This window comes from Lepidochelys olivacea (genome assembly GCF_965140295.1).
Source record: "Lepidochelys olivacea isolate rLepOli2 genome assembly, chromosome: 4".
NCBI classification, from domain to species: domain Eukaryota; kingdom Metazoa; phylum Chordata; order Testudines; family Cheloniidae; genus Lepidochelys; species Lepidochelys olivacea.
The window spans coordinates 62,988,232-63,010,940 of NC_140414.1; the positions used below are offsets into that span (position 1 = coordinate 62,988,232).

At 40.0% G+C, this 22,709-nt stretch overlaps 1 protein-coding gene across 4 annotated transcripts in view; it reads right to left on the reverse strand.

Annotated features, from left to right (window-relative positions):
- Positions 1-22,393, reverse strand: part of NR3C2 (nuclear receptor subfamily 3 group C member 2) — a 275,839-nt gene extending 253,446 nt beyond the window's left edge. The window contains exons 1-2 of one of the 4 annotated variants that reach the window (XM_084626273.1): positions 21,602-22,393; positions 12,908-14,675 (exon numbers count right to left, since the gene is read on the reverse strand). In XM_084626273.1, coding sequence (XP_084482399.1) covers positions 12,908-14,673 — 1,766 coding nt within the window. In that variant the 5' untranslated portion in view covers positions 14,674-14,675; positions 21,602-22,393. Of the gene's footprint in view, positions 1-12,907; positions 14,676-19,365; positions 19,455-19,494; positions 19,672-21,601 lie in introns of those variants that run through there. The other 3 variants (XM_084626274.1, XM_084626271.1, XM_084626272.1) reach the window with 3 other exon arrangements.
- Between the last annotated feature and the right edge of the window lie 316 nt (positions 22,394-22,709).

A 22,709-nucleotide genomic window follows, 5' to 3' on the forward strand; every position in this document is an offset into this window, starting at 1 on the left:
TGGATATTTTGGTCAGAGAGGGTGGAAAGACAAGGATTGTGGGGAAAAGCAATGTCACCAACTCACAATTTTATCATGAGATGCACAATAGTTGATGATTTTTGTTTTTAAAGTTTCTCATGTTGCATCAGGAAGGAGATGGAGAACAGTCAGGGAAAAGGCAGAACAGAAGGGAGTCTGAGGTTATGATAGGAAATAGGAATGGCAGAGAAGGAGAATGTGAATGGTAGGAAACTGTGAGGAGAAAGGAAGGGAAGTATGGGAAGAAGTGAAAGCTTGGGACAGCCAGGAACATGAAGGGTAGAGCACAAAGGGGGAGACAATAATTACAAGGAGGAAGGATGGAGAAGAACAGATGGTGCCCATACCAGGTAAGTAACTGGATTTCCCTTCTGAGCAGTGAAGTGGGGAAAGTGTTCATTTAAAGTTTCATTTTGAATCTGATATAACCACACATCAAATGAGAAGGAGGGCTTCTCATTAAATTCTCAAAAATCAAAGGTAGATTTTTTAAAAATCTTGCAACTGGAGGGTCTGAATAACAATTTTTAAATATATGCAGAGGTAATGCCAGAAAAGAGGAAAAGAAGTTGTGTGGTAACGGCTGAAGTGCCTATATCAAATTTTTCCATTGGGGGACTATTTAAAAATAGTTACGTTTCTGTACGTAAACAAACAAGTCAAGTCAGAATGTAAACTTGTGGAATGATGGGGAAAAAATTTACCAAAACGTTCAAAAGTTAAACCACAAATTTGCTATTTTTAGGGCCATAAAACACCTTGATCTGTGGTCAACCCTCACTGACCATAACAAGAGTTTTAGATGTGAATCTAGGAGAGCAAAGTTTTCTCCACAGAGCTTTTGTAGTCCATCCATTAATTCTGATCAGTTTTTGTTCAAACATTCCAACTCAAGGAAAAAATACTCTAATTAAATATTTTTGAAAAATTACTTTAAAAGTACTAATCTATTTCCCCATGTTAAGTATCCTCACACCTTCTTGTCAACTGTCTAAATGGGCCATCTTGATCATCACTACAAAAGATTTTTTCTCCTGCTGATAATAGTTCATCTTAATTAATTAGCCTCTTACAGTTTGTATGGCAACTTCCACTTTCTCTGTATGTATATGTCATATAGCCTTAATTTGTTTCACCGAAACCTAAAATGTATAGTATTTTTCCTAAAGCAAAAGATGTAGTACAGTACTTTATAGACTACAGATTTAGAGAGACAGTGAACAGTTAACACATTCTATGTAATTGAAGAAGCTTAATTCACAGTTTAAGAAATTAGGGCTGTCAAGCGATTAAAAAACTTAATCACAATTAATCGTACTGTTAATAGAATACCATTTATTTAAATATTTTTGGATGTTTTCTACATTTTCAAATATATTGATTACAACACAAAGTACAAAGTGTACAGTGCTCACTGTATATGGATTCTTGATTACAAATATTTGCACTGTAAAAATAAAATTTAGTATTTTTCAATTCACCTCATACAAGTACTGTAGTCCAATCTCTATCATGAAAGTTGAACTTACAAATGTAGAATTATGTACAAAAAATGACTGCAGTCAAAAACAAAACAATGTAAAACTTTAGAGCCCATGAGTCCACTCAGTCCTACTTCTTGTTCAGCCAGTCACTCAGAAAAACAAGTTTGTTTACATTTGCAGGAGATAATGCTGCCCTCTTCTTGTTTACAATGTCACCTGAAAGTGAAAACAGCCATTCTCATGGCACTGTTGTAGCTGGTGTCGCAAGATATTTATGTGCCAGATGTGCTAAAGATTTATATGTCCCTTCATCTTCAACCACCATTCCAGAGGACATGCATCCATGCTGATTATGGGTTCTGCTCGATAACAATCCAAAGCAGTGCAGACCGACGCATGTTTGCTTTCATTATCTGAGTCAGATACCACCAGCAGAAGGCTGATTTTCTTTTTTGATGGTTCAGGTTCTGTAGTTTCCGCATCAGAGTGTTGCTCTTTTAAGACTTCTGAAAGCATGCTCCACATCCTGTCCCAATCAGATTTTGGAAGGCACCTCAGATTCTTAAACCTTGGGTTGACTGCTATAGCTATCTTTAGAAATCTCATACTGGTACTTTCTTTGCATTTTGTCATATCTGCAGTGAAAGTGTTCCTAAAACAAACAACATCTGCTGGGTCATCATTCGAGACTGCTAGAATATGAAATACATGGCAAAATGCAGGTAAAAAAAGAGCAGGAGACATACTATTCTCCCCCAAGGAGTTCCGTCAAAATTTAATTAACACATTTTTTTAAACAAGCATCATCAGCATGTCCTCTGGAATGGTGGCTGAAGCACGAAAGAGCGTGCGAATGTTTAGCATATCTAGCACGTAAATAACTTGCAATGCCGGCTACAAAAGTGCCCTGCGAATGCCTGTTCTCGCTTTCAGATGACATTGTAAATAAGAAGCCAGCAGCATTATCTCCTGTAAACATAAACTAACTTGTTTGACTTAGCGATTGGCTGAATAAGAAGTAGGACTGAGTGGACTTGTAGGCTCTAAAGTTTCACATTGTTTTGGGGTTTTTTTAGTGTAGTTATGTAACAACAACAACAACAAAAATCTACATTTGTAAGTTAAACGTTCAAGATAAGGAGATTGATTATGGTACTTGTACGAGGGGAATTGAAAAATACTATCTCTTCTGTTTATCTTTTTTATAGTGCAAATATTTGTAATATAAAGTGAGCACTGTATACTTTGTATTTTGTGTTGTAATTTAAAATCAACATATTTGAAAACAGAAAAACATCCAAAGGTAGGTAACAAATTTCAATTGGTATTCTATTAACAGTGCAATTAAAACTGCAATTAATCAAAGGGGGAGGGATAGCTCAGTGGTTTGAGCATTGGCCTGCTAAACCCAGGGTTGTGAGTTCAATCCTTGAGGGAGGCCATTTAGGGATCTGGGGCAAAAATTGGAGATTGGTCCTGCTTTGAGCAGGGGGTTGGACTAGATGACCTCCTGAGGTCCCTTCCAACCCTGATATTCTATGATTCTAAGGATTCTTTTTTTAATCCCGATTAATTTGAGTTAATCGCATGAGTTAACTGCGATTAAATCGACAGTCCTAAAAGGCATAAAAACTCAATTGCAAGTTAGTCTTTTGTGACCTTTGGAACTTCTTTTGTAATATAACTCAATAAAGAAACAGTATCTTGCAAAAATATATAACCAAAGAAACAGTGGGGTTTATCTCAATTTAAACTGAGATATTTTAGTTTATAAAAATGTTCTGAGAATCACAGGAAGAACATTTTATAAACTACATTTATCTTTTTACTATGTGATTTCCTTTTTAATTCCTACAATAATTTTTTCAAGAAGTACTCAAAAACAAACTCATACTGTATCCTTTAATAAAACACCCTCCTATTACTTGTTAAATGTTTTAGTAAACCCTCAGTTGCAAGAAATAACTAGGCCAGAACTACCATTCAAAAGTAAGTTTGTAACCTTATTTGAAAACTTTGTCAGAGTTAATGCCTGTATTTCAAAGAGGTCTCATAGATAATAGGAACTTCCTGAGCTATAGTCCAATCCTGTGCTTTATGTTCCCTCCTAGGCCATAGAAGCTCCAGTCACAGCAAAACCAGTGCAGCTCCACTGCAACAAGGAGCAGGATTTGGTGATGACTGAAAAGGGGTACCCTTCCCCTCCCTTTTGCAGCATGATAAGCTAACCATGAGGCAAATGACGCAGTGTTTTAGTAAGGGCGCATTTAAACACCTCCAATAACAATGCTTAAGTTACTACCATTGATAAATTATGCAGAACTGAATTACTCTTTGATTCCTCTCTTAACACACTGCTTGTCAGTGTTGCTGTAACAAGGGATGCCACATTTCCACCTTGGAGGCACACACATCTCAAATAAAGTAATTCATGTACATACTACTCTGTAATGCAACTGCCAGATGTGAGTGAGGCATATCGAATTAACATTAAATAAACTTCACAACTGGAAGTGGTTTTTGTTTGTTTTGTTTTTTTATATGTCTGCTTTGAATGTCCCCTCTATTCTATCAATGTATTACTTTCACCACCCTTGTCTACCCACATCATAATGTATATTTACCAGATGAGAGAGAGTTAAGTCTCTATGTGCAGCTTTAATGTTTGCATTTTCCAACTTCAGTGCTTGTCCTATCAACCTTAACATTCTGTTAAAATATTTTCCCCAAACAAATTTTTGTTTCAATCAGCCTTACATCAATTCTAGCTTTTACTATTACGATAAGAGCTATAGTGCTTAGGGTAGTTTACAATATATCTTTAAGAAGCATTCCTTACAAATATAGATACTAAGCCCAACAGTAATCTACATAAAGCACTTAAGTATTTAAATCTAACCCTATAGAGCACATGCTTGACTTCCATTAAAGTTAAATGCTTTGCTGAACCCGGATGGTTTACTGACTCTAGGCCTCCCACCCTACTCCCACTGTAGACTATTTCAGTACTGCCTGAGTAAAGGCTTTGCAATGTTAGTCTCACTATTGCAATAAACGTACCAATATGCAAATATCTTTATAACAGTCAAATGTCCAATAATCGAATCACATTTACAGTGCATATATAAAGCTGTAATGGTTTTCATACAGGACATTTCAGAAACCACAGTTTTCCAGTCCTTATTAAAATTATGAATTTGTATTTTCAGTAGAATTTTGCTAATTCAGCTTTCTTTAACCTGCATATTTTAGAATCTGCACACAAAAATTGGTGCCATCTTCTCACTTCTCAGCAAAGATTTAACAGCAGACTTCTGTAATGAGGTCTTATATTACTGAAGTACATGACGAGATTGTATAATACTACGCTATTTTCATATTAAATTAACCAGATAAATTTGTGTTGCAGTATCCTAGTTTTCTGTGTGTTCTTTCAGTTACTCACTAATTTACAAAATTCAGTAATTAGGGAAAATTGTCAAGCTTCCACTGTGTTTCCATATCCCATGACCTTTCTGACCTCCAGATTTTCATAAAAGATAAAAACATTACGTAAAAGAGACAATGTTGTGGATACAGAGATTTAAACACACAGCTCTCTAGGGCACAAACATCCATGTTACATATTTTGCTCCATGTGGACCTTTCACTGACAATTTTCTGGATGCAGCATCCAATAGAAATTATCTTGCATTAATATTTTTTCCATTGAAAATTAAGCCTCAAAAGCCAAATTTTCAGAGGATCTTGTAAATGTTGTGCTAAGTATTTACAAAATCTGAATTTGTGAGCACAAAAAGCCCCCAAACAACTGAGGAAACAAAATAGTGGGCCACTGGACACAAATGCACATAGGTACGGCTGAGGAACGCTTTGAAAATTTGGCCTCAAATATTCATATGGTCCTGTAATTTTAATTTACTCTCTTATTGAGGGAAATTTAAAAAAAAAAAAAAAACAATTTACTGCTTTAGCAAGACTACACCAAAAATTATTAGAAAAATAATTTATAAATAAGCTATAAAGATGCATCATTTAAATGCATCATTTAAAAAATGTAAGCAAGCTTAAAACTTTTACATTAAGAATCATTACTTAGCAGCCCTGGTCTACACTGGGGTGTGGGAAATCGATTCAAGTTACGCAACTTCAGCTACGTGAATAATGTAGCTGAAGTCAACGTACTTAGATCGACTTACCATGGTGTCGCCACCGCTGCTGCTCCCCCGTCAACTCTGCCTGTGCCTCTTGCAGTGCTGGAGTACAGGAAAGCGCTCGGGGATCGATTTATCTTGTCTGAACTAGACGCGATAAATCAATCCCCGCTGGATTGATCGCTGCCCACTGATCCAGCAGGTAGTGAAGACCTACCCTTAGTGACAAACTTTTCATACTAATACATGTGGGAAGCTAAGGTAGGGAAAAATCCTGCCAAGTTTGGAGAACATTTTTGCAGCTTGGCACTTTTCTATAATGTCTTCTAGTACGAGGTTCTCAACCTTTTTCTTTCTGAGCCCTCCTCCCTGCCCCCCAATCATGATATAAAAAACTTACTCCTGAGGGCATTCTGCACCAAAAAAGTAAAAATTCTGCACACAATATTTTACAAATTTTAATTTGTCAAATAAACGTGGAGGCTCCAGCATGGCATTCGGGAGCACAGGCCACTGGCTCCACAGAGGTGGGAGATCACTGTGCAGCTCTCCGCCAGAACACTGACTCAGTGGTTATGCTGCACCCAACCCTGACACAGCGCAAGGACCAGACCTGCCCCAGAAACACACCAGGGCGCTGCCCCCTCCATGCCAGGTGCACCAGGTGTGGGCAGGCGGGCTCAGCAAGGCAGGATCCAAGTGGGCTTAGTATGGGGGGTGGGATCTACATGTGGGTTGAGAAGGTTCTGTCTGGGGCAATCTGGATACACAGGGGCTTTTGGGGGGGGATTCTTGGTGCAACAGTAATGGGAGTCTGCATGGGTGTCCAGGTGAAGGTAGTTGGGGCTCAGTGGGGGGGGGGGGAAGAGGGTGTCTGGGAATGATAGAGCTCAGCAGGGGGCCTAGGTATGGGGGCCTCAGTGGGGGGTTAGATTCTGGGGGAGTGGGGCTCAGTGGGGTGGGGGTGATCCAGGTGCAGGGAGAGTGAGGCTCACCGGGGAGGAGGGGGGTGAGGCTCGGTAGGAGGGACTGGGTATGAGGGGGTCTGGATGCACAGGAGTTGGGCAGAGGGGGGAGCAGCTCCCTATACAGGGATTCCTCCTCCTACAGCTGAGGAGAGATGGGTGCAGGAAGCGGGGGGGGGGGGGCGCGGTGGGAGGGAGAGTTTGCAGAGATTCCTACAGCTGGATGAGAGTTCTGGGGGTGGGTCTGACCTGGCCCCGGATACCGTGCAGAGGAAGAGGCAGTCCTATCCTCCCCACCCTAGCCAGGACTACCAGTCAGGTCTTCCCCAGTCCCGCCCCCTGCCCCACAGTGATTTACCTCTCTGCCAACTGCCCTGGGCACCCAAAACATACTGCTGTGGAGGGTTGCATGACTGCTCTTGTGGCTTCCCTTTGCTTCCCCATCAGAAAGTCATTTTTCTGAAGGGATACAAAGAAATCTGTGGGGGACATGAAATCTGCGCATGTTAATCAATCTATTAGTGGTAAACCTATAGAAATATTGGTTGCTTGTTTGCACCAAGAGGACTAAGAAAAAAATAAAATAAAATGGAGAGCATATTCGTGTCAGGTGTAAAAACTCCACAGCGCACCTGTGCCACAACGGTTTTCTGCATATAAAAAGCCAGAGCCAGCATTAGGGGGTGGCAAGCAGGGCAGTTGCCTAAGGCTCCATGCCACAGGGTGCCCCACGAAGCTAAGTTGCTCAGGCTTCTGCTTCAGGGCCAGGTGGTGGAGCTCAGGGCCCTGGCTTACAGCCCTGCATGGGAGGAGGAGGAGAGGGGATTCGACTTTCTGCCCTGGGCCCCAGTGAGTCTAACACTGGCCCTGCTTGGGGGACCCTCTGAAACCTGCTTACAGCCCCCCACGGGGCCCCAGACTCCTGGTTGAGAACCACTGCTCTAGTAAACAAAAAAACAAAAAACCAAACAGAGGTTGAGTCTGATTATAAATTGAAAAAATATTTGCTAGGTCATTATTTCTGTGTCAGATAAGAGTTAAATATTATCTAGAACAGTCACTTATTGAAAACAAAGTTTATTTACAAAATATTTGTGATATTGTGACATCAGATTTTAACCAGAACTATCCATTTAAAATCATTGATGATTTTACTCAAACCATCGTGGCACAATCTGGGTTTTCTTTTTAACACTCTATATAGCAGAGACACAAAGTGGATATGTTGCTGACCCTGCAGAGCATTCTGGAGAAGCAGACCCCTATGGTTGCAGACAGCAGCTTTTCAGGACTGGGGCCATGTTACGTATTCCAGTCTGTCTACTCTGACAGACTCCACAGTTTTAAGCATACAACTATTGCTACAAATGAATGAATATACACATCTAACTTTCATACACATCTTTTTAAAATATAATCAGCCACTAACATTTTAAAGGTCATACACACATTCTGCAGGGTTTGTTTGTTTAACATCAGCAAGGGCTTGACTGAAAGCTCACTAAAGTCAGTTAAAGTTTCTTACAGTTAAGCACCTGCTTAACTACAAGCATTTGGCTAAGTTCCTTAACTTCAGTGGAATTTAACTGCAATCCTGACTAGGGATGCTTTCCTGAATCAAGGCCAAAAAAGAAAAAACTTTAAAATAATAAAACAAGGCAAGAAAGGTTTGCCTCTTCAATGAGTGGTGCTAAACTCCTCACAATAGTCAGGAAAAAAACTAAAAAGTTAAAAATGGAACCCATCAAATTGAAATGGCATTGGCCAAAAATGTCACTCAAATCACTGAAAAAAGTTATACCTGAGTACTTTCTTTTATCACCTGTCTGAACAAGTAACCCTTTTGAATCACAAATCTAAGGCAATGCCCCAGGGCTGTTTCCTCAACCATCTGTGCATGCATCTTCCCACTCTTGCACGGGAAGGGGATGTGACCACATTCCACTTGGGAACTATATTTGGGGAGGAAGTAGAAACTGGGCAGTTTGGGGAGAGATACATTGTCCCTCTCCAGCCCCACTGAGGCTGTATTATCTTTCTGCAGTATCCTCTTCCCAACCCCTGCTACACTTGGGGGCCCCAAAGACAGCAACTATGAGTCCCCAGTAGTATAGCTACCATACAGCCACTCTGCCATAGAGGGGAATGGAACATGCAAATCCCTCCACTGGGATGGTGTTGGGGGATTGCACAAAGGATTTTACCATGTAAGGGGATGAACTGGCCCAATATGTGAATTTTAATTACTATCCAAATTACTATTAATAGCTGTTAGTGGTAAACCTATAGAAATATTGGTTGCTTGTTTGCACCAAGAGGACTAAGAAAAAAATAAAATGAGAGCATATTCGTGTCAGGTGTTCTGGTAAGTTGCTGGGAAAAGGCACATTTGATGAAAAGAGCCTCAGCACCAGACTTTTCAGTTTTACTGTTGTTTCAAGCAACCATGACATGTTCCTTAACCATTTTGAAAGTGACACAGCTGTCATGATCATGGGACTTAGAACTGCATTTTGCCTCAGATGAGCAATCAATCACTTTTAAAAAAAAATAAATCTTATTTTCCATTCTGAGTGCACATTTCTCACAATGAAGTCATACAACTAAACGTAAGTGATTGCTATTTACTTTAACATTTCTTAGAGATACCATTCCTTTTGAAAAAATATATTTAAATGTGTGGTGCACACAAACATTTTATGCACTTTTTTTTTAAAGAAAAAGACATGCTGTACACACTAGCATAAAATTCAAAAGAAAATGTATTTTTGCATGGGAAAACGACTTCTTTCCTCATATTAAGTACTAGTTCTACAAATAATAAACCCTTATTGACTAAACATCAAAAGAGCAACAATTATGAAAGACAAAATAAATGAGGAGAAAAGGGAAATGTTCCGGATGATGGTTTGTACTGGGTATAATCAGCATGGTGGCAAGAATCTGTCATGTCTGGATAAGGTTTATTAGATCTGGTTAGCAAGAACAATTGACTTGTGATACCTATTAAACTGGGGTTTTCATTCTCATTAACGGTCTCAAGATTAATGCTCAAAACCTAAATTTAACTCTGCTCCATGCCCAGCCATCCTATGCCTTTACCATGTAAGGCAGCTGTAAGTTAGAGGGTATCTTAGTGTTCATTATATGTGTGCTGAAGAGAAATGGTGTGAGGTTCTCCCCTCTCCTCCCATTAATAGGGTGGACAGGGACTGAGAAAGAGTTAAGGTTGTGAATTGAGACTTAATTGAGATATTCCTAAAATAGTTCCTAAAATACAACTCTTTTTATATAAGAGTTTCTGCACTTACATTTTGACATCTGAACAGATCTCTTTCGGCACTAACGAGATTAGTTTCTCTGTGGCAAATAGATTCCTATCTCCATGAAACACCACACACAATATAAGCAAATAGACAAAAGTTCTTATGTTTTGAATTTTTCCTTCAAAAACAATCCTAAGTAACAAATACTAAGAAAACTACAATACATTTTAAGTAAAAAATGCAAGCCATTTCTGAATTAAGAAAGTATTCAAGAGAATCTACTCTACTTTCAAAATGGAGCTATGACATTTACTAATCTATAATGTGAAAATGACCTCTGAAATTTCTTTCAAACTTCATACAAAGAATAAAATCTTCTCCATCCTAAGAACAATTTTTTTTCCAGGTCAGATTGTTTCCCTTAAAAAAATTATAGAAAGGGGGTTTGTAAAGAAGGCTTATGATGGAACCACGATTGCACCTGTAATTATGGAGCCATTCCAAACAGCTAAAAAGCTGTAGTATTGTTTTAACACCACAATAGGGTTATGCTGTGAAAATGAAAATATATGCTCCCACTCTGAAATATACAACAGATGGGTGGACGCTATGCCCAGGGAAAGCCCCACATCTTCAATGTGCCTCTGAACAGATGCAGCAGTATATGTACATGTTAAAAATTTCAGGATCTGGGTCATATACATAGTAAGGACGACAATGACACCCATACCAAACATGCATCAAGAGTTTGGATTTCAGTCTGAGGGCACTGATTATTTACCTATTGGTCTAAATAGAGGCAAATAAGTGGATAGAGCTATCCTTGACTAGCATGACAGGCAGATCACAAGGCATTCTTACCAGTCTTGTAGAAACAAATTGTCAATTAACATTTCGTATGTCCCTACAGAGCAGTTTAGGCATTTAATTGTTGGTGAACATGCTCATAACAATAAATGTATAAAATATGTCACAAAGTGAAACATACCAAAAAAAGTCATTGTAACATATGAGCGTGCGCAACCCTTACTCATGATGAGTAGCACTTAGCCATGAGAGTACTTGCATGAGTGTCACTAGGACTACTTACAGAAGTAATGACCTCAATGTGATTTCCTCCCCCCCCCTTAAATATTTCACTAATCCTCTAATGAACTTTATTCTAGGATACAGAAAACTATAGTTTAAACTTAAATGTACGGGACTGCAGTATACCCAAGTTTTGTATTTGGGGTAGAATTTTCTAGTTGAGACAGATACCAAAAAAAATTTGTATTATGTCAGCAGAATATGTGCTTTATGGAATAGCCAAAGCAAACATGAAATATGGCTTGGAAAATGATAGGGTAGATGAAGAATGACTGGATTGGTGTTTATTTACATGTTTATTAGGCTTGGGGAAGAACATTTTCGTATTTCTTTAATTCTATCTTTTGCCCAATAGGCTTCATGTAGGCAGATTTCCATCCTTCTTTCAGTCACAAGTAGTATATTCTAGTTTGCTTTTTTTAAATTAGAACATTCTTTATTTTTCAGATTTTTAACAATTGTATAACTACAATATATTTTTCTGTGATTTTCCCCCCCATGAAGGAAAAAGATAGATGTTGCATTCCCAAAAGGTAGCGAAACTACCTATCAGAGCAAGGTACCTGAGGTGGGAAAACCTGAGTTCTGTCCCCAACTCTTCAATTGACTACTCTGTACAATCTTCAGCAAATTATTCTGGCTGCATCTACACTGTCAAAAACTGGACATTTGATTCACCAAAAAGAGAGTCCACCAGTGCAGCTCTCCTGGCAAGTAGTAACAGTGCAAGCTGTAATGTAGACAGGGCTCAGGTGTGCTCTGAGCAAGGTTAGATAGATAACACAATGAAAATGCTTAAGTCCTGTTTACAGTACAATTTCCACCATCACTATCATCAGTATAGCTGCACCAGTGCTTAATTATAGTTCTCAGCATTACCTCTGTCGAGTAGGCCTTCAAAATCTCTATTCCCAGTGTCCCCACTTATAAAATTGGCACAATAATACCCATTTTTATGAAATTCACTGAGACCCCAGGTTGAAGAGCTTTACATTAGTGCAAAGTATTATTACTACTCACTTGTGGTGTTCCTACAAAACTATGATAAATGCATACTATCAACAATTCTAAGGTCAATTATTTGCACTTACTTGCAGGCTTCTTTTATACCTTCTCTATTCTAAATACCCACACCATCGCATCTGAAGTATATGGATACGCCATTTGTTAATAAAGCATGACTACTTATGATTCAGAAAAGTAGTACACAATTCAAATGATATTGGCATATTTCACTTCACCAGAAGTGAGGAAATCAGATTGTAGTTGTTTCAAATGTGTCAAGTCTTTAAAGCCCTCCTCAGTTTAGGAGACATTTCTCTGTCTGTGTAAACCACAATGTTCATACAATTACGATTCAGAAATAACATGTTTGCCACAGATCCTCACGCTTAGTTTTTAAATTTAGTCAATTAAAGACAGATACAAAGTTCATAACACAAAACTTAAAAGTCCCTAATGTACCATTTCCATTTTGTTTACTTCCTTCTGACCATCACCAACAGTACAAAGCATTAAAGCAACAATTAAGAAAGAACAGCCAGCCTATATGGCACATGAAAGTAATGGCAACAAGCTCCATTATTAAAAATACTTATGGTAGAAGCTCAAAACATACTAAGTAGCACTATCACATCAAATGATAATATATTCTGTATTTAAATACTGAATATGAAACATGCAGGTTGTTCTTATTAAAACCAGAATCAAAAAGCTAGCAAGGTTAATGGAGAAACTGACTAATAAATCATTGAAATGCACCTAGAAAAGAAATATGTATGCAGCTTTAGAAATTAAAAAGAAAATATAAAGCCTAAATTGTGCAAAAAAATAATAATCATTATTATTCATATAGAGTCATATTTAGACACTGGGTAGTATGAAAAAAAACCAAAACAAAAAACAAAACAGAATTTCAGTTTGCTCACCTTGACACATTTTCTGGAATGTATTCTAAAACTGGATACCCGTCATGTCTTCTGGATGCTAAGTCAGTATGTGATTTCCATGTCTCAACTAGTGTACTGACTGGAGGAAATGAGCTCACATGCTGAAAAGTCTGCTCTCTAGCAACAGGTCGTGATAAAGATATTGTGCCTTGAGCTCCAATCCTGTAGTGAAATGATTGTCCACCTGAATTCACACCAACAATGGCAGAGGATGGCATACTGTTCTCTTGATAATAGCTGCCATCATCAGGCTCCTGTTTAATACCCACAGGTAGGCCTGGATTTGGAAACACACTACCTTCACAATTGCCATCAAATGATGAAACAGGTGGTCCTAAAATCCCAGAAAGAGAATAATAGTCTTTGTCGTCCATAAATGAAAAATATGAACCATCCATAAATGGAAATGGATTTACTGCTTGATTCCCTTTAAAAGAGGCACCAGAACAAGAATGTTTAGCGGATTCCTGTTTTACTGGTACAGAAAATGGGGAATCAGAGTTGATTTTACTGTTTTCTCCAATACATGAACTACTGAATTCTCCATCTGGGTCAGGCTTTATAAACTGAACAAGATTCATCTGACCAGCTACACAATTGTTTGAGATGGCATTCTCCATTTCCTCCATTTTAGGAAATGTGATTTCTTGAGTACCTTTGTCTTTTGTTTCTGGACTAGGAATAGTATCTTGGCCTGTGCTAGGTCCAGCAGGTGTGCCAGAAGTAGGGAAGCTTAGGGCATTGTTTACTGGGCTACAGATAGAAGATCCCACAGTGCTAACAGCTGGACTAGAAAGACTGGACCTATTATTTGTATTGGAAGGGCTGGCAATAGAGCACCTTGAGTTCATGTTTGCAGGACTGGACACAGAGGATCTCATAGTGATATTATTAGGACTTGAAACTGGAGATTTCACACTGCAGTGACTAGGAGGGCTTGAGATTGGTGATTTCATGCTACTTATAGAAAGAGGAGATCCCACATTACTAACATGTGCAGGACTGTGCAATCTAGAGCTCCGGTTTTCAATGTTAGGTGAGCATGACAAAGGAGTTCCCTGGCTGACTGGACTGTGCGCTGGAAAATGTACAAAATTAGTAGAAGTAGTTGAGGATACACAGTTAATGCCAGGTGGGCTACAAACTGAAGGAGTCATGTTCTGAGGACTACCACCAGAAGGAGTTTTCTCAGGACACATTATAGGGCTTTTGACAATAGTGCGCATGAGACCACCATTCGTAGAACTTCCAGAGTCTGATATCAAAGATATCAAGGGCCTATTTGCACTCTTTAAGGGAGAGGCACAATGGCCATTTTCCTTGTAGAACTTTACCAGCTGCTCAACATTTTGGTAAGTCTTCCCAGGACTTATGCTCCCTTGTTGATCATAGGTATAATCAGCATCTCGTATGGAATCCATGTATAAACCCATAGATTCAGCTACAGTTGTTGAAAGTTCCTTTGAGTCTGACTCACTCTTGATGTCAGAGTTTAAAATACCAAGCTGATTATTATCTTGCTGCAGGCTAGGGAGTAGTTCAGGTTTTTCTTTGCTGTTTCCTTGAGCACTGCTGTTTGGAAAAGCACCAGATACACAGCTTACGTTTACAATCTCCATATAGTTACTCTCATCAGTCCGTTCTCCAGCACCTGAAGAAGAATACTTCACAGACTGAGAAACTTGACCCCACCGTTTCTCCATGTCTAAGCCTTCTGGGTAACTGTAGTATCCTTTTGTCTCCATAACTAGGAAAAAAATACAAAAAAGTAAAATTCATAAATGATAGGCTTTTTATGATTCCATATTACAATTCAGAGATGTTAAGAAATCTAAGATAACATCACATGATAAAAGTATTTCCTATATATAATCTAATATCATAAATGCTGTTTTAAAACAGCAACCATAGATTCTGATTAGCCATAACATAACCATGCAGACAAATAGGAGGTGTACAGATCACCTCTGCCTATGCAATTACTTTAGAGGACTATTAAACCTTACCTCTGGGAGCTGAGGGAAGCACAAAGGCTGCACAGCTAATGCTTCCTCCAGAGAACAAATGAGTAAATAGTGGGAGGAGGGGGACAGGCAGTGAATGGACCCATGATTCCACACTCCCCTCTATGCCAGCCAGCCCAGGTAGAAAATGAGCTGTACCGTGAAAAAAGGCTGTAAGCAAAATACTCCTCACCTAGCACAGTCGCTTACTCACTGCTGTGCATAAAACATACAAATTTAGTCTTAGATGATTTTGAAAAATCTAACAAAGACTTTACTGAATTAAATGTTAGTTCAATGACTATTAGTGATTTTAAAAGTTATGCACAAAATGAAGCGTAAATGCTTATAAACCTTACAGTACACAAATTTTTTTTAGTTTGATCAATATATTGAGTGTTCAGTTTTCAATGTGAATGTCTAATCTATTTAAAACTGTAACACTTTTTTCTTCCCAATTTTTTAAAAAGTTTGTAGTCAACCTAAACAAAAGAATTTGAAAGCAGGATTTATGCTTTTTGCTTAAAAATATAGTCCTGACCCTGAATTTCTTCTTTTTTCAGCCAAAAGCATCTTTGCAGACACAGGGAGCAGTATTGCATCACCACTAAATCCTATTCCCAGCTTGTTCCTTCATTAAGGCCTGCCTGCTCATGTCCCTGCATACAATGTCCCACCATCTAGTCAGTGGTCAGCTTCTAGGTTGGACTGACTGTGGTGGCATTTGCATTATTTTCTTTGGCATCTTAAGAGTTTGTCTTCTGCAGTGTCCCCACCAGTGTAATCTTTTCCAAATTGCAGCCAATCCTCCTCTCCTTCTAATTTCTTTATTTGTCTTAAAATCATTGAACTTTACACCTGCCACCTTTGGAAGAACTCTCATCTGTAATGCCTTCAGATGTCTACTTAATTGAATCAGCTGCTTCCAGACCAGAGAGTAATACTGTTTGGAAGGAAACAGTATGGAAAGTAGCAAAATCATATGAAGTTTCATATAAGATAATTACAATTATAAAAGCTATGTACGAAGACTCCTGCAGTGCCATAAGAATCATTGGAAAAGCAAGCAACTGGTTCAAGTCAAAGTTTGGTGTAAGGCAAGGGGGCATGGAATCACGATCGCTTATCATGTTCTTAAACTGGACATTAAGAAAGGAAGACAAGTTGGAGACCGTGATATTGGACGATCGTGAGTTAAGCTCCTTAGTTTATGCAGATGACATCATACAACTAGCACACATTTGAATGAATGGTTAGACTCCTTGCTACCTAGGAAAATTGATGTAGTCCGTTTGAATATATAATAAATGCCAAGACGACGACATGCATCTTGAAAAAGGGACAATACATAAAAAGTGTTGAAACGCTGCTGCAGTGAAGTCACAGAACAGGTAGAAACTTATGTGTACCTATCAGTGTTGACATTCTGTCAAGGATGAGGTTAAAAGCAGACAGCTGTGTCTTAGTCACAAGTGCTGCACAAAAATTTACAAAATTATGGACTAATAAAAGCACTATGTTTGGTATCAAATTGAATTCCTTGCACAACCAAAATTTTGATTGTCTTCAATAAACCAGTGTCCTACATGTCAAACAGTATTCATATAGGTTAAAATTTTCAAACATAAATGCCTAAAGTTAAACATGTAAACCAATATTTAGACTCCAAAAGAAACATATTTTAAATGTGTTGAGCACCCCCCAATACTCACTGAAACCAAATGAAGCCATGAGTATTCAGCATTTCTAAAAATGAGAACACTCATTTAGAGGCATAAATATGGATTTAGAGTGAATTTTAATCTTGAGCAGAGGCCCAGCAGAATATTGTGCACCACTTCTGTCCCATTTAAGCCACAGAACTTAAGTCATGCATACATACCACTGCACAGGGGTAAAATTTCATCTTTAGTGCCTAAGCATTAGGCACAAACTTTTCAAGCTTAACAAATCAAAGCCTATAGCAGTCTAAGTGGCAAACTCCCTGATCCAGCAGCTATAGGAAGAGGTCCATTCTTTGAAAGATACATTTTGGGAGGGGAAAAAGCCTGGAAAGATTTATATATCGCCTGTTATAAGCTAAGTCTAAAAGTACCAGTAAAAACACGTGACAACAGGTTCCTTGGAGGTGCTGATTATTGCCACTAATAAGTGTTGCAGTGGGTACTAATGCTAAGAAGTCTATAGGATCAGGTTTTGGTTTTTGTTTTTTAAAAGCAAAAATTGATAAAAGAATCCATTGACTTTCATGTATGCACATCGTATCTCTACCTGATGTACTGTACAGACATTTATTTTTACAAATCTCTAAAAAGTTTTAGCTCAGGGTCTAATTCACAACTGACGACAATGGAGGGAGGGACTGTATTTATATTGGAAATTATATTTTTATGCATTTGCAATTTTATAAATGTTTATATTATGAAGAAACCTGTTCCCCAAACCTCAAAAATGTACTTGAACATTAACACTTGTGACCTAAGTGTTTCACCACCAAACAGATCAACAAATGTAGTCTTTGCAGTCCAAGTCTCCAGACAATCAGGCATAAAACCCGTTTCTCTGCAACGGTCAAATAAAAATAAAAATTACATGGTACCTGGAATCCCTGTACTGGGAAGGTCACCTAGGTATAAGAAAATCAGAACTAAATCCAGTTTTTTGAATTCCAATATCTAAATCTGTGACTAACTTGGAAATATGTTTGGTTTTTTGCTGTTATTTGAGTTTTCTTTAAATATCATTCATCTGTGTGCCACTTTGATGACCTAGATGTAATACTACTCAGGAGATCCAGGTTTTATCCTCAGACCTGAATGTCCCAAGTCAGTGAAGTACCAATTACAAATGAAAGCAGATTGAGAAGGACTGGACTAAACAGACTGCTGCAAATCTTAAATGCAAAGTTAAGGACATTGGACCATATTCTTCTATCAATTACTCCCAGGCAATCACAGTTACTTCAGCAGCACTGCACAGGGTAACAGAGCAGAAAATGGCTCACATTCTCTTTCTTTTGCAGAATTCCCATTAATGGTAAAGGGTGTTTCATATGCAAAACAAGAGTAGTATATGCCCCTTGAAGAGGAAAAAAAGTAGTGGATATAATTATTTTTCTATTTGTCCTAAGACATGGAGCATTACATGGGATTTTGTGCGTGCATGCACACAGGGTGGGAGTGTAGCATGTTCCTAGTTGCTGAATTGTTTTAAAATCTCTACTTATAATTCTTCTATTTTTTATTTCTTTAAGTTATTTAATTTTTTTTATTTAAGATTAAATTCAATCCATGTTTTCAAAATATTTTATTTACCTATTTGCATTCAGGATTAAAAGTGAACTTTTGCTCTGAAAAAAACAGAAAAGAGACAGCCATTTGTCTTTCATCTAATTCTTATTTGCTTGGCCATGTGTGTTAATTAACAAAGATATCTTTGCTTAATTTAGAATTTTCTCCCTTAATACCCATCACCTCCTCTCACTTATCCTACAGTGATAGAATGCTTAATTTATGATTTCTTAATTATTTTCAAGACAGCATTCTGTGATGGCCAATGCAGACTTAAGACTTCAGAATAGGATCACACAGCTAGAGAAAGCTCTTATTACACAAATATGAATAATTACCAAGATAGTAAATGGCGCATGGAAAGTTATATGTAATCTTTATGTTTTAATGTTCTCTTTTTCGCACATCCCGCTCCCCTCCCTTCCCTTCCCCCCTACTAAACAGTCTAGCTTTATTTTTTCCATGGGAAAATTAGATATTCTGTACTGGCTTATAAAATATAGGCAAAGTTAGCTAAATTTGAGAGACATACAATTCTAATTTAGAGTATGAAAATGATTAGACTACAATACACAAATGGATTTGTACAGTACATCTGAAAAAAAGGCCAAGAATGGAACAAAAGGAATAATCTCTTTGACTAACCTTACAAAACAAAATGCCAGAAAAATCAAGGAAACATTGAGGATGTTTGTCATTGAAACCAAATAACCATGAAATGTAGCTAACTAATTGATTACTTACTATATATATGAAGCCACTTATTACAGAGGGATGAGCATTAAACAGATCACTGCATTTAGTCAGTTTGACTTCCACCTAGATTTAAGACAGCTGGTTTTATATTGGAAGTTGTTGAAACTTATTGACCTATTCCTGACAATTACAAATCTGATCTGTGGATTTACTTTTTAAAATGCAACAAACAAAACTTTGGGGGGGGCAGGAAGAAGGGGAGACTCTCTCTTGGTGTGGGAAAGCTTGGGTACAAGACACACTTGTAAATGTCCATATGCATTCCAAACACAAAGAGCCTAACCTCAAATCATAAAATAATAAAAACATGCAGCATCTCCTGCTCTAAAAAGGGACATCTGAAGACCCATCTCCCCTTACAAAAACAAAACAACGCACAAAGCCCTACCTCCTTTGCAAAGTGGATACAACGACACAGCCATAAGAGGACAAGAACTGCCAGTGCTTCCCCCGGACACCTGCGCTGTCTGTCTCTACCTGTTGCTACAGTCTGCATTTCCATTAAAGTGTAACCCACCTAAATCCAACCTCCAGGCCAGAAAATGCGGATGGTTTCACATTAGAACAAGAAATAATTATTCGCCAGCAGGTAAATCCGCTGGCTTCCCTCTTAACCTGAAGTTCGCTACGTCGCCCAATGACACTGAGCAGGGCAGAAGAAGAAGAAAAAAAAGGTGCCAAGTCCTTTTAAAAACATGTCACATGCTCAGATAAAGTTCAAGTTAATATCCCACCCTTCGGTTGCCTCCACTGGCGGAGGGAAAGAAAAGAGACGCGCTATTGGGCTCAGGCGGGTTTCTCATTGGTCGAAAGCCGTTTCAGTCAGCGGGCGGGCGACATGACTGATACAAAGTTGCTGCGACACAGGCTGGAAAATGTATCTCTCCTTAAAGCCACAGAAGCTGGTTAAGAGCGCAGAGCCTGGGACAGAACTACCTCTCCTAATGCAACATGCAGCCCTCCAAACATCCCTCTAGTCCAGTTCCCCAGCCGGAGTGGAGTCAGGACAGTGGCCAGCTGCTAGCGACTGGAGGAATTAAACACACCTCATTACAAACTAACAAGGGAAATACTTTTAAAAAGTGCCTTTAAATGAATCCAGAAGGAGGGAGGCCCCCTCCAAACGGAGTCTTGGCGGGGCTGTGCTGGAGAACGTGCCCTCCCCGCTGGGGTTTCTGTCCATTTCACTCCCCACCCCTTTGTCTGAAGGCGGGGGTGGGGGTGGTTCCTCTCCTCAGGTGGAACTAGAGACTAGGGTCTATAAAAAGGGAGCCTTTGTCCCCGCCCACCGCAGTCTCCCGGAGACAAAGTTAACTCCACCTGTGCCAAGGTGAGCAGCTTCGCTGGCCAGGGAGCAAATTTGGAAGGACGCAGCCTTTTCCTTTCTGTGCTTACAATCATCGCTTCTTACCAGTGCAGCAAGACTATCACGTTTCCATTTCAATTTCCGTGTTTAAACAATGCATGAATGGGCATGTTATCGATGCGGTAATGATTTAAAACAGAGAAACTCACTAAGGTTCAAGGACTTGTCCTTTGCTTGCCTCTGGGTTTCATTTTATTGCGCCTGGTGTAGTCTTTGTAAATGGTGCGCACAGATTTTGTCTCTTTCCTCCTTTTCAAGTGAGGGTAAATGATAAATGGGGGACAATAAAACAGTTTCAAAATTCGAGACACTGTCTGGAGCCCGAAGCCTTTAATTTCACCCTCCTTGTTTGCTTGCTTCCAAAGTTTATAAATATTTTTAAAAGAAAAGAATACAATGTAAACTTTAAAAAATGATACACTCCTCAGGAGTTCTATACCAATATCCTTTAACCCTGGGCTTAAAAATCAGCAATAATGATGGGCACTCCTAAACATCAATCAATGAAAAATGTAGGTTTCCCCTTCTCCAGATTTTGACACCAGCAGCAATGGTGTAGAGAGCCTCTCTTTCTCGCCAGCTAAAACCTGACACAGACACCCACCCACCCCTTCTTGATCCCATTTCTCTCCATTTAATTCCCAGACAAGAATACACTCCCTCACGCCCCGACCAAATCCTATAAAATTAGAGGTACCCTGGGGAAAAAGGGGGGAACCTGCAGAAGAATCGTGCAATAAAAGCGGTTTAAGAGTAGACAAATACATTTAAATATTCCGTGGCATTTATGGTTTTAGAAAGCTGGGGATTACATGTTTTAGCAGACGGGCGCAGTAAGATATTTACCTTTAGGATTTTTATTTAAAGTCACGTGTCTTCCATGTTTTAATATTCTTCCAAAAATTGATCTCCACTTCCAGACCCCGCAGTAGACATGGGCCGAGGAATGAGCCAGGCTCCCAGACCCAGCAGAGCTACCCAGAGACACAACTGCTAATGAGTTATTATTTAAGCAATGGACATGGGGGGTTTTAAACATAAGTTTTAAATGATATGAATAGGATCGATTTTGACCTGGACACACAATCTGTTAAAAATCTCTGTAGACACAGTTATTAGTTCTCCCCGCTCAACACATTTCCCTCCAAACTAACATATCTGGTCCTTGCTTTTTTGCTCTATTGCTTTCCCCATAAAGAAACGCTCTCTACCCGCCCTTTCCCCCAGGACTCTGTGCAAGTGATTTGACTGCACTCACCTTTTCTAGGACATGGTGGGGCGGTGGAGGAGGCAAGACCCCTGGCTACTGCCAACAAGCCATCCAACAAGCAGCAATCGCAAGAATTAGGAGGAAACAATGATGTAGATGCGACTGAAAATGCTCGAGGTGGTTTTAGTTATATCCTGGAAGAAGGGGGCTGTAACACTCTCACACACAAACCCCAGCGGCAGCAGTTCCTCTCTGACTCCAGTTCCACGGGAGGCTGCAGCACTGTAACAGTGGAGCTGGAAACAGTGAAGTCCACCCGGATCAGCTCCTCTCTGCTCTTGGTGACAGCTCCCACCATAGAGGGTTAGATGGGGGGGGCGGGTTCCCCCTTGTGTCACACCCTCATCCGCTGCTGAAGGGGGGAGTCGGATCCAGCAGCATGGAAAGAGAAAGAACCACCCTGAAAAAACTTGTCATTCCAGGTAAAACTCCCAGCGACGCCACCCAGGAAGAGGGAGGCGAGAGTAACACGGGTGTAAACTTTTTCCTCCCTTTTATGCTGACAAGCCCTCTGTGCTTCCCCTCCTGCGTCCGTCCTCCTTCACCTTCCTTCTCCTCCTGGCGCTGCTCCGCACTCCCGGTTTGGCTTCCCCGTGTTTTTCTCACGCACAGGAGGCTGTAGCTGGCTCTTGTTCCTGGTTTGTGGAGCTGCTGGAGGAGAGGGAGGGAGGAAGGAGGGAGGCAGGCCGGGGTGGCGGTGGGGGGAGGAGTATCGCTCCCTCCCTTCTCCCCAGGCGGAGCGTGTCTCTCGGCTCTGACAGCAGCAGTCTGAAGCGCCCGAGCCCACCCCCGCCCTCCCGGCGGCGGCGGCGGCAGGAGGAGCAGCGAGCGCCGCAAGGACTCAGAGTCGCCCTGCTCTGGCTGGCCGTACCGGGCGTTCGCCCAGACACCGAGCGGGGCTGAGGGAGGCGAGCGGAGCAGGCCCGGCCAGCGGGCAGGGCCACTCCGCAGCCGTCAGGCGGAGAGCAGCGCTAGCTGCTGCCGCCGCCGCCCGCGAATGGAGGGCAGAGGCGGCGGCTGCCACTGCCGGGGCTCTGTGCGGTGACGCACGGCGGGAGCCACCTTCTGCCCTGGCTGGCAGGGTCATGACGGGGTC